Source organism: Lampris incognitus, chromosome 5 (assembly GCF_029633865.1).
Source record: "Lampris incognitus isolate fLamInc1 chromosome 5, fLamInc1.hap2, whole genome shotgun sequence".
Classification (NCBI taxonomy): Eukaryota; Metazoa; Chordata; class Actinopteri; order Lampriformes; family Lampridae; genus Lampris; species Lampris incognitus.
This window is the reverse complement of record NC_079215.1, coordinates 39877623-39893728: the sequence shown is the minus strand read 5'-3', so window position 1 is coordinate 39893728 and position 16106 is coordinate 39877623. Positions and strand designations below refer to the sequence as shown.

The following is a 16106-nucleotide window of genomic DNA, read 5'->3' as shown; positions in this document are numbered from 1 at the left end:
GAGGGGCTGGGTGTCACAGGCTCTGCACTCTCAATGTTTGTATCCTACCTGACGGGTCACTCCTACCAGGTGACATGGAGGGGATCTGTGTCGGAGCCTCGCAGACTGACTACAGGCGTTCCACAAGGTTCGGTTCTGGGTCCTCTCCTGTTCTCCCTGTAGACGACATTCCTCGGTTCTGTTATTCGCTCACACGCCTTTCTTACCATTGTTATGCTGATGACACCCAGCTATTCTTGTCCTTTCCTCCCTCTGACACACAAGTAGAGACACGCATTGCTGCATGCTTGACTGACATCTTGGAGTGGATGGCGACACACCACCTGAAGCTCAGTCTTGACAAGACAAAGCTGATGTTCTTCCTGGGGAAAGGTTTCCTGCACCGAAACCTGGCCATCACCATTGACAACACCGTGGTGATGCCAACTCCGACTGCGAGGAATCTGGGTGTGATCCTGGACGACCAACTGTCGTTTGCTGCAAACGTTGCATCGGTTGCTCGCTCTTGCAAATTTCTCCAGTATAGCATCAGGAGGATTCACCCATTCCTCACTGACGAGATGGCACAGGTGCTCATCAAGGCTCTGGTCATCTCCCGGCTGGACTCCGGCAACTCCCTCCTTGCTGGTGCTCTGGCGTCGGCCATCAGACCTCTGGAGCTTGTTCAGAAAGCTGCAGCTCATCTGGTGTTCAACCGCCCTAAGTTCTCCCACACAACTCCCCTTCTCATGTCCCTACACTGGCTCCCAGTAGCTGCTCACACCCAGTTTAAGTTTCTGGTGCAGTCTACAGGGCAGTGAAAGGAACAGCTCCTTCCTATCTCCAGGCCATGGTCAAGCCCTACACCCCCACCTGACCACTTCACTCTGCTGCCTCGGGACGCCTGGTTGCACCATCGCTCAGAGGCCCCTGCTGCTGCTTGACCCAGTCACAGCTCTTTTCTGTCCTGGCCCCACAGTGGTGGAATGAACTCCTCGCTGATGTCAGGACAGCGGAGTCGCTGGCCATCTTTCAGTGCAAGTTGAAAACTCACCTCTTCAAGAACTACTACCCTTTTACTTGCTCTTAGCACTTACTGTATTCACTCAGTTAAAAAAAAAATCTTTCTTTCACTTGTACTTTAGTACTGGTTTTGCTCTTAGATGCTTGTTTAGAGAGAAGATGCACTTATGTTCTCTGATGACTAGTAGTTCTCCTGATTTCCTACGTTAAATGCACTTATTATAAGTCACTTTGGATAAAAGCGTCGGCTAAATGACGTAATGTAATGTGTCAGTGAGTACAATTTTCTACACCATCAAAATGCACTTTTAAACTGGAGGAAACTGTGACAGGAAGAGGTCTGGCAGACCCCAAGCCTTAACAGAATCAGAAGACACGTGTCTTTGAATCAACAGCTCACAGGACAACAGCTTCAAGCACAGCTTAACTCCAGTTGAAGTAAGCAAGTCTCGGTTGCAATTGTGAAGAGAAGACTTAGAGCGGTGAGGTCGAGTGGCAGTAAGAAAGCCATTGCTAAGATGACAAAATAAGAAAAAGAGGCTTTCCTGGGCCATAAAGCACCACCAGTTGAGTACTGGAAGAAGATTTTGTGCACCAATGAATCAAAATATGAAATCTTCGGTTCATCAGCTAGGGTTTTTGTATGCTGTCGAGTAGGCGAAAGGGTGGCTCCTCAGTTTGTGACACCAATTGTCAAACATGGAAGAGGAAGTGTGATGGTCTGGGGTTCTCTCACTGGATCCAGGGTTGACAACTTGTACAGAGTGACTGGCACCCTGAACCAAAAGGGCTACCACAGCATCTTGAAGTGCCATGCAGTACCCTCTGGTCTAGGCCTAGTTGATCAGGGGTTCATTCTACAGCAAGATAATGACCCAAAACATACCTCCAGGCTATGTCAGAACTACCTTAGAAGAAAAGAACAACACATTAGGCTTTAAATCATAGAATAGCCAGTACAGTCTCCAGACTTAAACCCCATCCTGCTGGTTTGGGATGAACTGGATAGAAGGGTGAAAGCAAAGCAACCTACAAGTGCAACACATTTGTGGGAACTTCTGCAACAGTGTTGGGATGAACTTTCTGAACAATATTTGAGTTTCATTGTAGAAAGAATGCCATGAGTGTGTTCTGCTGTTATATCTGCAAAAGATGGCTACTTTGAGTCAAAAATTTAGATTCAATTTTGTTAAACAAAATGGTTCCATGAGTTCTTTTTATCTCCAATTGTTTATCTGTTCTATGATTTAATTTCGGAGTACATTGAGACATTAAACTGCATACATTTCAATTAAAACAGGAAACATGGAGGTGTTCTAAAACACACACTACCAGTCAAAACTGTGTCTTCCATGTTTGACAGTGTATCTAGGAAATATTTAGGCGTTACTGAGTGAAAATCAGCCAACACGTACTTGACTACTTGGACGTTTTAGTCCATAAAGCTTCCAGTGTGGGAACATGGCTGTGTGAATTCGCATTTGCAGTTGCCTCACCCAGTGCCGTGTCAAAAGATGATGGCGTGAATTCACATTTGCGGCGGTCTCACCCGATACCGTCCATGCAGTGTCTTTGTCTGCATCTAAGTTTTGTCTTCGTTTGATGGCTGGAAGAGCTGGCGTTGGATCGGCTGGGGGAGCAGGGCAGGCTAAGCTAACTGCTAGCCCATGCAGACTGGCAGTTCCGATAACACCGAGCGCGATCTGGCGGCGGCCTCACCTGGCATTGACTGTGGTGTTTCTGATGTCGTCGTGAGGAGTGCGGGGAAGTGTGTCAAGGGTGTCTGGCTGGGAGAGCTGGCGCTGGATTGACTGGGAGAGCTTGGTCTGCTTCGTCCGGTGGGCCCGAGGACCACAGCCCCTGCCTGGAGCTGTGCCTGAGGAGGAAACGCCGAGGGTCGTCTGACAGGATATGGAAGCGGGGCGGGCTAAGTTAACTGCTAACCCATGCAGACCGGTGGTTCTGACAGTCATCCTGACTGGCGTTCATTCGCCTTGGACAGTGATTTTATTTTATTTTTTTGTTTAGTTTGGATATGTGTTAGTTTGGATATGTGTGTTCTTGTAGTTTTTGGATGTGTTTTTGTCTCTGTGTTGTACTGCTGTGGGCTGGAGGAAACGGCATTTCATTTACGCAAGTGCATGAGGTGAAATGACAAAGTGTTCCTGATTTCTAAATTGGTTTACTCATTAATTTGTTAAGCAATTTCGTCCACATTTTCACTTGAACAATATAATCCCTTACTGATATCTTTTGAAGACAGCTATGGTATTAACATAGATACAGTATTATTTTGTTTAACTACCTTAACTAAATCACAAGATGTACCTTTGATATTAATGCTTCTTCTTTCTCTAACCCTAATCCCTTTTTATTTACAAATTTAGCTTGGTGGGGGGCCATAAACCAAGCAAGATCATGCGCTTTGTGGACAAAATCACCAAGTCCAAGTACTTCCAGAAGGCCACGGAGACAGAGTTCATCAAGAAAAAGATGGAGGAGGTGTCTAACACGCCCCTGCTGCTTACTGTGGAGGTCCAGGAGCTCCGAGGGACACTGGCTGTTAACATCCCCCCTCCCCCCACCGACAGGATATGGTATGTGACATTAGCTCTCTTCGTGGTGTCTTGGCTGACTCCTCAGTGATTACTTTGAAAGTTCTATGTTGATTCTATACTCAGACATAATTGGGTTTTAAACGAAGGTTTGAAGATGATGTATAATTTGATAATAACCCATAATGTGCTCTACTTTGATTTGGGTGATAATTTTGTTTCAAATGGAGGTGTCAATTTACTTAAAAGGGGGGGGATATCTCACAATAAGTATAGTTATAGGCAGTGGCATTTTTGCATGACTATGTTTTGCTGAGGAAGTTACTCACAATTTCAAGTTATAATGAATAGTTCATAGCCGAATAATTCTGTGACAGCCACTCGGATGTTTTGGTAGTCTGATCGAGAGAGCTTTAAATATTTTTTTTTTTACCATTTTTGAAATCAGTTTGGATTTTACCGATCTTTGTAGTTGTACTACGTTTCAGTCAGATTATAATTTTATAATTTGCCGCTTTACCACAGAATCATAGATTCTGTAGTGTGTTTTATTTGGAATAATCTACCATGCCAACCAGCTGACGCCACCATTCAGGAGGAAACCACAGCTAACTAACCTGTTTACCGGAGGCTGATCCATTGCAGCAGGCCCAGTCTTTGAGCCTGTGCTGGTAAGTCCTGCTCCCAGTAGGACATCCTTTGTGTACTAGTTCTGTTTTTTTTTTTTTTTCCCGCAAGTCTACCTTCTGCTGTGGGCCCCCTTGCAGATAAGTCTCTCCCTGTGCCGCTGGTATTTTACCACACTAACGACAGTAGCATTTACCCCTGTCACGACTCCTTATACTGGCCACAGCGACCACCATTGGACCCTATAAGTTATACCTCCACTCACCTCACCATCCAGATGCAATGGCTGTCTCCGCCTGACCCAGAAGATATCCGAGTTGGAAGAGAGAATATCCATCCTGCACCAGATCAAAGACGAGGAACAAGTCCTTGACTCTGTGGTCACCTTTGGCCCCGCTATTACCACTCCAACTGCTGAGGAATTAGGCTCTACTGTCAATGTTTGGATGTCACTGCTGCCCAGGCTACAGACCACTGGACCCAGCTTGGAGCTAAGCCCAAGGCCCTGGTTAGCACCACTCCTAGCCAGAAGGAGCCATTGACTGCTGCCCATAAGGGTAAACATGATGGGAACACCCCCCTTTTGACCCCATCCACCTCAGCCTTTCTAGCTGACCAACAGATTTTCCATCCTGGATGAGCATGACTTCTCCCCCACTTGCCAGCCACCACATCTCGCCTAACCCAGAGTCTGAGGACCCCTTGTTGCCGCTTTCACTCTTCATGGCCTGGCTACATGCAGTTCACCCTTTGTCCTGTAGCCCACTCCCCGGTTTGGGAGAGAGCACACTCTCAAGGACACACACCCTTTTCACGATTAAGTTGCATGTAGTTCACCGATCGTCCTGAAATCCCCTCTTCGGTTCAGACCTCCAACCCCCCCCCCAGCTTCACTGATTATCGGTGATTCCATAGTCAGGAACATTAAATTAAAAATGTCCGCAACTTATTACTTCCCCAGTGCCAAAGTTTTGTACATGGTTTAACAGATCCCGTCTCTTCGGAGTAAACATACCCACATTAGAAGTGTTATCCATGTTGGCACCAACGATACTGCCTACCAACAGTCCGAAATGTGATTTTTTTTTCTTTCTTTTTTTATAAATTTATTTCTAGTTTTTCCCCTTATCCCACCTGATTAACCCAATGGCATATGGCTGGAACTCTTGTCGAATAACTCCCCTGGCTCACGTTTCCACAGGAAGGAGATAGTCGTAACACCAGCTTCCTTCAAACTCGTGTCGGCTGCTCTCGCTATTTTACACGCTGAAGCCTCGCATGGATTGCATTACCTTCAGGCTGCGAAGGAGACGTAGGGAGAATGCTTTGGTTGCTTGGCTGCAGGCGCCCGGATGGGCCAGAGGGGTCGCTGGAGAATGACGAGTCCCTGAACACTACACTGATCTACACCCACTATCCCTCAGGTAAGGGTGGCCTAATGAATGCCTTACCCTGTGGACGTTCTGGCCATGACCAGTTACGGCGAGTCTGGGATACGAACCCCCCAGCCACATGACGAGCGGATTGTGAGAATGGCGGTTTATTCCGCTCGGCCATCAGAGCGGCCACCAAAATGCGATTTTAACAGTATTTTTGAATTACTCGAGGACTGCAAAAAATCTGTTTTTGTCTCTGGACTGATCCCCTCTCCATCGAGGTGTAGGGCATTTTAGCATGCTGGTGAGTCTCCACATTTGGCAACGGTCAGTATCAGAGTGCAAATCATACAATGACAATTGGGGGGGGGGGGTCAACAGTTTCTACTGCTACTTATACTACTACTTTTTCTACTACCACTACAACAACTACGGCTGCCACTACTTTTGGCTGCTCCCATTAGGGGTTACCACAGTGGATCATCCATTTCCATCTCTTCATGTCCTTTGCATCTTCCTCTGTCACACCAGCCACCTGTATGTCCTCCCTCACCACATCCATAAACCTCCTCTTTGGCCTTCCTCTTTTCCTCTTGCCTGGCAGCTCCATATTCGGTATCCTTCTCCCAATATACCCAGCATATCCTCAGCACATGTCCAAACCATCTCAATCTTGCCTCCAAACCGTCCAACCTGAGCTGTACCTCTAATATACTCTTTTCTAATCCTGTCCTTTGTTGTCCCTCCCAACGAAAATGTTAGCATCTTCAACTCTGCCACCTCCAGCTCCGCCTCCTGTCTTTTCATCAGTGCCACCATCTCCAAACCATACAACATAGCTGGTCTCACCATCTTGTAAAAACTTTACCTTTAACACTTGCTGGTGTTAAAGGTAAACCCTGCCTGCACTCTTCTTCACCTCTCTTCTGCACTCCCCATTGCTTTAAACTGTTGACTCAAGTATTTAAACTCATCCACCTTTGTCACCTCTACTCCTTGCATCCTCCCCATTCTGCGGTCCTCCCTCTCATTCACGCATATGTATTCTGTCTTGCTTCTTCTGACTTTCATTCCTCTTCTCTCCAGTGCATACCTCCAACTCTCTAGGCTCTCCTCAACCTGCTCCCTACTGTCACTACAGATCACAATGTCATCTGCGAACATCATAGTCCATGGAGCCTGATCTCATCTGTCAATCTTTCCATCACGATTGCAAACAAGAAAGGGCTCAGAGCCGATCCTTGATGTAATCCCACCTCCACCTTGAAACCTTCTATAATTTCTACTGCACACCTCATCACTGTCATACTCTCCTCATACATATCCTGCACCACTCTTGCATACTTCTCTGCCACTCTGACTTCCTAATACAGTACCACACCTCCGCTCTCAGCACCCTGTCATATGCTTTCACTAAATCTACAAAGACACACTGTAACTCCTTCTGACCTTCTCTATACTTCTCCAACATTCTCAAAGCAAACGTCGCATCTGTAGTGCTCTTTCGTGGCATGAAACCATACTGCTGCTCACTCATCACCTCTCCTCTTAACCTAGCTTCCACTACTCTTTCCCATATCTTCATGCTGTCGCTGATCAACTTTATACCTTTGTAGTTGATACAGCTCTGCACATCACCCTTATTCTTGAAAATAGGTACCAGTATAATTCTTCTCCACTCCCCAGGCATCTTACTTTACAAGATTTGTTAATCTAGTTAAAAACTCCACTGCTATCTCTCCTAAAGACCTCCATGTCTCCACAGGTATGTCATCTGGACCCAACTGCCTTGCCACTCTTCATCCTCTTCATATCTACTCTCACTTCCTCCTTGCTAATCCACCACACTTCCTGATTCACTATCCCCACATCATCCAACCTTCTCTCTCTTTCATTTTCTTCACTCATCAGCCCCTCAAAGTACTGCTTCCACCTTCTCAACACACTCTCCTCGCTTGTCAGCAGATTTCCATCTCTATCCTTCATCATCCTAACCTGTTGTACATCCTTCCCAGCTCGGTCCTTCTGTCTAGCCAATTGGTACAAGTCCTTTTCTCCTTCATTAGTGTCCAACCTCTCATACAACTCAACATACGCCTTTTTCTTTGCTTTCACCACCTCTCACTTTGCTTTACGCCACATGTCCTTGCACACCTTCTTCATCTCTCTGACTATCCCACTTCTTCTTTGCCAACCTTTTCCTCTGTATACTTTGCTGTATTTCCTCATTCCACCACCAAGTCTCTTTGTCTTCCTTCCTCTGCCCAGATGACACACCACGTGCCTTCCTAGCTGTCTCCCTGACTAGTTCTGCAGTAGTTGCCCAGCCATCCAGCAACTCTTCACTACCACCTAGTGCCTGTCTTGACTCCTCCCTGAACTTCACACAAAAGTCTTCCTTCTTCAACTTCTACCATTTGATCCTTGGCTCTTCCTTCACTCTCTTCCTCTTCTTGATCTCCAAAGTCATCCTACAGACCACCAGCCGATGCTGCCTAGGTATGTTCTCCCCTGTCACCACCTTGCAGTCTCCAATCCCTTTCAGATCGCGCCTCCTGCAAAAGATATGCAGAAGAAGAAGGTGCACCTGTGCACACCTTCCTCAACTCTTACATGTCTCCCTTTGTTCCTCCCTCTTCTGGAAATCTGTATTCACCACAAACCATTTCCATCCTCTTCACAAAATCCACCACCATCTGTCTTTCCACATACCTCTCCTTGGCACCATACCTACCCATCACCTCCCCATCACCTCTGTTCCCTTCACCAACATGCCCATTGAATTCCACCACAGTCACCACTTTCTCCTCCTTGAGAATACTCTCCACCACTTCATCCAGCTCAATCCAGAATTATTCTTTCTTTTCTATCTCACAACCAACCTCTGGGGCATATGCACTGATAACCTTCATCATCACACTTTTGATTTCCAGCTTCATTATCATCACTGTGTCCAACACGCTTCACCTTCAACACACTGTTGATATACTCTTCCCTCAGAATTACCCCTACCCCGTTTCTCCTCCCATCATCACCATGGTAGAAGAGTTTGAACCCACCTCAGATGCTCCTGGCCTTACTCCGCTTCCACCTGGTCTCTTGCACACACAGTATACCTACCTTCCTTCTCTCCATCATATCAGCCGGCTCTCTCCCTTTACCAGTCACAGTGCCAACATTCAAAGTTCCGACTCTCACGTCCATGCTCCTACCCTTCCCCCTCTCCCGCTGCCTCTAAACATGCCTTCCCCCTCTTCTTCTCCTTCGCCCAACAGTATCGATCTTTGGTATCCCGGTCCTCGACCAATCCGGTATGGAAATCTGATTTATAATCCTCGTATTTTTTTTGGCAAATGTCTTACGCCAGATACCCCGCCTGACGCAACCTTCCCTATTTATGCGGGTTTGGGACCATCACTAAGAATGCACTTGCTTGTGCATCCTCAGTGGCTGGAGGTCAACTTTTCCTCCAGGGCGTAAAGGGAACCCAGTACAGTGCAGGCATGTACTTTGATGAATTAAAGTCTTACAATCCTTGCAGTATCTCTCTTGTTTAATGTAATATCTGCAGTCTGTAGATGATGATAAATCAAATCCACTACACCAGCTCATGGGGCACATACCACACAACAACTTTTGTAGTCAGGGGTCACCAACAATGTATACAAGAGCAAAGCTGCCAGCAAATCAGATGCCCCCCCCCCCCCCCACAAACACACACAACAGTAGACCATCATTTCTGCTTGAACACAGACCCACACAATGTTCTATCAGAACTTTCTTAACTATCAGTAGCCAACACTTTATTAAAAGTCCTAGCATGTTAGTTGAGTAGAGTAGGGTATGGTTGCTGTGCATCCCATCAGTTTCTGAAAGTACTATTTGCCTAAATATCTGGTATGATGACATACATCTTTAAGTGTAGTCTCCTTTGTAATTCACCTCTTTTCTACTAGGTCCTGCCTTCTCACTGTCCTGTTGACCTTTCTCCTGCCTGCTGACTGTCATTCTGACCTCCTTCTTCTTCCTTGATACAACAGCACATAATTGTAAAACTCACCGTCACCCATGCTATCCTGCTCAGTGTGAAGCCTGCATGACAACCACAGAAAATACAGGCTGCATTATCATCACTAAGTCCTAACTCTTACAAGTTTCAACTTACTCTTTTTTTAGCACAAAAAAGTGTGGATATCGCCTCTCCTCTTGCTCATGTTGACTCTGTGAATGAAATCTAATCCAAGTTCAATAAAGCAGTCATACATTTGAACTAATCCAATTAATCAGCCTTCAGTACACATGGATTTCAATTACAATGGCTTCCTGTGTCACAATGGATAAACTTTAAAATTTTATCATTAACATTCAAAGCTCTTCATAATCTATCCCCTGTTTATCTTATAGATCTCCTTCAGACTTACACTCCCTCTCGCTCCCTACGGTCTTCACCAGCAGGTCTACTGGTACTACCAGCCATCAACCTTCAGCACAGTGGTTGCAAGGGCTTTTGCCTATACTGCACCCAAACTCTGGAAATCCATTTTCTATCACATCCACATACTGGACTCCATTACAGAATTCAAAACTGTGCTTATAACCTACCTTTTTAAACTAGCTGACTCACTTTAACTGCATTAACTGCATCATCTTGATTTAACACCTTGCTGAGCTATGCTCTGTTGCTTACTGTGTGTTTCATTGTTGATTGTACTCATGTTTTTTTACTACTTTGTTGTTTATTGTATTTGATGCAAGGTGATCTTGAGTGTCATGAAAGCTGCCATTAAATAATTAAAATGTATTATTATTATTATTATTATCCCAACAAAAGTGCATAAAGAAGCAATAGAGTCAATCGGCCCTGCACTGGTGACCATCATCAACAGCTGTCTGACCTCTGGAGTTGTACGAGATCTTTTAAAAATTGGTTGTGATCAACCACTGCTGAAGGGACCCAGTTTAGATCCCTCAAATTTAAAAAACTTCCAGCCAATTTTCAAACTGCCTTTCATTTAAAAAATCCTTGAAAAGATAGTGCTCTACCAACTACTACAGGCACCTAATAACAATATTTTTGAGCAAGCTAAGCAGCACAGAAATTGCCCCTCAGAGTCAAAAATTATTTACTGATAGCTCCAGACTCTGGTGCATGTTTTGTGTTATTATTGCTCGACCTCCATGCAGCTTTTGATATGATCCTTATTGACAGACTAAAACAGTGGGCGAGTATTACTGAAACTGCTCTGGACTGGTTTTCCTCATATTTAGCCATCAGGAGATTTTTTTTTTTTTAGCTTCTGTTGGTGAATTTACCTCACAAACTGCTTAGTGTAAACATTGAATACCACAAGGATCAATTTTGGTACCTGTTCTGTTTACCCTGTACATCTTACCCTTGGGACAGATGATCCATCACCACAACATTGCTTTTGATAGCCACGCACATGACACACAGCTGTACCTGTCATTTAAACCTTTGGACACCAGTAAATTAGCTTCACCACATAGCTGCCTATTTGACATGCATATAACCGAATGTCCCAAAATGTTTTAAAATTTAACTCTGACAAAAGAGAAGTTCTCATCTTTGGCCCTGGACATGTCCCAGAACAAATACCTCTCCTTGCCCCCCTCACTCCCAACATAGTCAGCTACAAAAAATCTGGGTGTTATTCTGAAGTGTAACTTGAGCCTGGAGTCACATGTAAAAAGGTAGTCCAGTTGTGTTTTTATCAACTGAAGAATATTTCCAAAATTAGATCAGTTCTGTCCTTCAGTAACACAGAGAAAATTATTCATGAGTTACATTCTCCCGCCTCGATTACTGTAACGCCTTGTTTACTTGCCTGAACAATCGAGTTATGGAGCAGCTCCAAATTGTTCAAGTTCAGCAGCTAGACTGTTGACCAAAACAAAGCGATTTTCACACATCACACCAATCTTGGCTTCACTGCACTGACTTCCAATCTCTTTTTTTTAGAATCCATTTTAAGGTGCTCTTCATCATATACAACTATCTGATGCCACACTTTATAACTGAGCTCCTTACACCTTACTGTCTGAACAGGCCCCTCAGGTCTACCAGTCTGGATCTTTTAACTATTCCACAGTCCAGGTTAAAAACAAAGGGTGATCAAGCCTTTGCAGTACTTATGCCGCCCTTGTTATGTACTGACAACTTGGCAGTAAGTTAAACACCTTCTGTTCATCAAAACTCTGGAGACAGAATCCAATGTCCACAGGTTTATTGAAGAGAAAAAGGGTGAAGCTGAGAACAGAAAAAAAAAATAAATAAATAAAAACTGCTTACTGTAAATATCCCGTAAATACACTGCAAACACACTTCTATTATTGAGTTAAATTACCCCTTTTCAACTCTACATGTTTACATTGCATATTTAATAAATGATCAACCAAATTACCCATAACAGTCTTAATTTAATATGGTGTCAATCATTGCGACTATAAACATAGCATCGCTTATACATGGAATCGACCGAAAATAGCTTGGTAGCCTTTTTACATCAAACTACACAAAACTTTTTTTTTATACCAAATAATGAATTACAATTGTAGATAATGATAAAAGTTACATGGGAGGCTAACTTCTTGTGTTTCTTAAAGGAACCACTACCTGTCGCAGAAAACAATTGAAATGACTTAGAAAAATGTCATTAGCTAACCTACCGTAACAGAACACTCCCCGTCTGGCATGATTAACCGCCACAACCCAACAGTCTCTAATACAGTTATTATGGCTCCTTCTCAGGAGCGACAAGCAAGACTATCTCAGTAATGGGCCGCAGGAACACTTTAGTCCCTTTCATAGAGATCTTGATCTCTACCTTGCAGACCCTGTTGTCTTTGCTGCGGAGGACTTGAGTACTCAGACCCATAGGCCATCATTCCTCTTAAGTTGGTCATGCTTGAGAAGCACAATGCGTCCATGCTGAAGGTTGGGCTGGGAAGACTGCCACTTCCTTTGTGGCTGAAATGAAGAAAGATATCACTTCTTCCATCTATCCCAGAAGGTTTGAGTCAGATGCTGGATTTGTCGCCACTGGGATTTGTGGAAGTCTTTGACCCAGTCACCAATCGGGGCAGAAGAAAGACTCACTTTCTGAGTGGGGAGGGTTGCTAGTGTAAGGATGTATTCACTGTGGCAGGCTTGTGATCACCTCCCAAGCAGACGTTACCAACTATCACCCATCCCAGGTCGAGTTTCTGGGTGTGGGGAGCATCACGAGGGCCGTTCACCTGCCTGCGCACTTTATGGACTGTAATGATGTCTTGACGGAGGAGACGCATGATGGGAGCATTTGGTTCGAGCTCAGGGATGAGTTGAGCCACTGACTTAAGGTGAGGGTGGTTAGATGCAGCATTGGGTGTCGGAATCTCCAATCTGTTTTAGGGATGTCATTGCATTCCAAGATGCTTGGCAGTAGAAGACAGACTTTTCCATCCACTGATTCAATTTGGATGCCTAAGGCTCTTCTCCCCATGGTCTCCGTTACTCTAGACCAGGTCTGAAGAGAATATGAAGAGGTGGGGCCTTGGACATTGAAGACATCGAAGAACTCAGAATGAGCTAAAGATCTATTGCTATGCTCATCGAGAATTGCATAGACCTTCGCTGCTCTATCACGATGGCCAGCAGGGTAGATTTTAACGAGGCAGATCTTAGAGCACCATCTGTCACTCTGATCACCACCACAGACTTCAGTGCAGCGAGTTGTGACTTCTAAAGATGGTGTAAGGTCTTGCTCCCCGCCATGCTCTGTAGAGAGGCATGGCTTCTGGGTCCATGGTGCTGTCTGGGGTGGAGGGCAGACATGTGCTTCTCACTCCCACACTCAAGACATGTGTTGTGGACTTACAGTTCTTAGCCATGTGTTGTGTAGAAGTGCAACATTTAAAGCAGATTCCGTTCTCCTTCAGGAATTTGCATTCCGCTAAAGGCTTCTCATGGAAAGCCCAGCGCTTACTGAGTAGATGGGGTTTTTTTATGGATGGGACACTGTCTATCGGTATCCTCAGCTTTATATCATCTATCTGAGGCAAGAGGAGCTGTAGGAAGTACATACATTTTGTGGACTGAGATTTCCTTCTGTCTGCTTAGTCTCCATGGAGTCTTGTCTGCTTTTGGTGGAGCATCCACTTGGCCAGTGAAGTTAAAGCTCAGATCGTTCCTTATTTTAGCCTGTTATCGGACGAAGTCAACAAAAACTTCAAGGGGGGGGGGGGCATGATGCTGTTGTTTGTAGCTGGAGCCGTGACACAGCCACTTCTGTTGTAGGCTGAAGGGCAACTTTTGGACTAGAGGATTTATTCCCTGTGACGTATCGAAGTTTCGAGGGCCTGAAAGGTCTCCATCTGCCTTAGTTGCCTCCAGTTCCATGAGGAGATCACTTAACTCATGGAGTTTCGAATAATCTCTGTTGGAGATTTTTGGGATCGATATGTTGGAAAAGTGCATCTTCAATTACTTCGGGGACCCCATAACATGCGTCCAGTCTATCCCATGTCATCCCAACTCCCCTATCTGGGAAGTTAACATGGATTGCCCTGATCCATTTGGCGTGCTCACCTGACTATTTCCCCAGCCACTTGACAAGCAAATCAATCTCCTCACTGGATGTCAATCTAGGCCACAGACCGCATTCTGAAAGGACCGTTTCCAGGCTCTGTAGCTAAATGGTTGGTCATTATAATGGATAAAACATGTGGTGATCACCTCACTGCAAGCGAAATATCTGACAAAGTCAGTCATGCTAGATTGGTCAGGGTGAGGGTAGTGAGGTGCGTGACTGGGCACAGAGGAATGTGGGGGACTGTGGTCTCTGGACCTTGCTCTATATGTGTGATGATAATCTTGCATGTTTCTCAAGTAGAGAGGCATATCTGCAGCGAGCTGTGGCTGCTGAGCTGTTACTCTGTTTGGTGCTGTAGAGCAAAGTTCAGCATCGGCTTGGCTACTCTCTGCCTTGAGGTGTGGGTTTTGGATAGAGAATGCTGACCCTGACTCTTGTGTGTAGCCACCTGATCTCATCTTGAGAGGGTAGATGGGGGGGGGGTTGCCTCGAGTTGAAGCTTGCAGCTACTTCAATCACTGCCTTTAACGGCTGCCTCTAACAATTCTGCTTGAGCCACAGCTGTGGCCATTTCTCTCTCTGACGCCAACATATCCATTGTTGCCTCTAATTGTGCTTTTTCTACTTTTAGTGCCATTTCCTTCTTTGCATAAGGTAGGCAGGCTTTGGCTGCCTCTGCTTTAGCATGAGCCATGGTGGCAGCAGCCCCAGTGGAAGATCCACTTGAGCGTATAGAAGAACATAAAGCATAGGATCTAGTATTTCGTGTGGGGTCTTTCTCTTCCATCGTCTGTGTCCAGTGTATACTATGTTATCTTCTGCGCTGAAGCCGTTGTTTCACTATGCCGCCCTTGTTATGTACTGACAACTTGGCAGTAAATTAAACACTTTCCGTTCATCAAAACTCTGGAGACAGAATCCATTGTCCACAGGTTTATTGAATAGCAAAAGGGTGGAACTGAGAACAGATAAAAAACAAAACAGAACTATTCTTACTGTAAATACCCCATAAATACACTGCAAACACACTTCTATTATGAGTTAAATTACCCCCTTTCAACTCTTACATGTTTATATTGCATATTTAATAAGTTATCAATCAAATGACCCATAACAGTCTTATTTTAATATGGTGTCAATCATTGTGACTATAAACATAGCGTTGGTTATGCATGGAATCGACTGAAAATAGCTTGGTAGCCTTTTTACATCAAACTACACAACACATTTTTTTATACCAAATAATGAATTACAATTGTAGATAATGATAAAAGACCACATTACATACCAACGATGCTACGAATGGCATACGATTTGTGCAGACATTTGCTGATGGAAAAAGGTATGCTAAAAAAATAGCCGTTCTTTCTGCAATGCATCTTCACTTCTTGACTAAAGTCACATGGGAGGCTAACTTCCTGTGTTTCTTAAAGGAACCACTACCTGTCGCAGAAAACAATTGAAATGACTTAGAAAAATTGTATTAACTCAACTACCGTAACAGAACACTGGCGCCGGACTATATAACTGAGCTCCTTACACCGTACTGTCCGAACAGGCCCCTCAGGTCTACCAATCTGGATCTTTTAACTATTCCAGAGTCCAAGTTAAAAACGAAGGGTGATCAAGCCTTTGCAGTACTGGCTCCACGGCTCTGGAACAGCCTTCCAGTAAGCATCAGGTCAGCAGACTCTGCTGCTGTTAAATCTTGTTTTAAAACTCACTATTGCAGAATGGCTTTTCCCAATAACTGACATAGGTCATATTTCCTCAGTTCAGGGGCTGTTAGTTTTATCTATTATTGAGAGTTTTTATTGTTTGTTTGTGTGTGTGTGTGTGTGTGTGTGTGTGTGTGTGTGTGTGTGTGTGTGTGTGTGTGTGTGTGTGTGTGTGTGTATGTATATGTGTGTGCGCGTGCATAGACAGTGCTGCTTGAAAGTTTGTGAACCCTCCAG

At 44.7% G+C, this 16106-nt stretch overlaps 1 protein-coding gene across 3 annotated transcripts in view; it reads left to right on the top strand.

The window, feature by feature from the left end:
* Positions 1-16106, top strand: part of tex2 (testis expressed 2) — a 73442-nt gene that overhangs the window by 52910 nt on the left and 4426 nt on the right. Inside the window, exons 11-12 of one of the 3 annotated variants that reach the window (XM_056279893.1) lie at positions 3390-3599; positions 4462-4714. In XM_056279893.1, coding sequence (XP_056135868.1) covers positions 3390-3599; position 4462 — 211 coding nt within the window. In that variant the 3' untranslated portion in view covers positions 4463-4714. Of the gene's footprint in view, positions 1-3389; positions 3600-4082; positions 4141-4461; positions 4715-16106 lie in introns of those variants that run through there. The other 2 variants (XM_056279892.1, XM_056279891.1) reach the window with 2 other exon arrangements.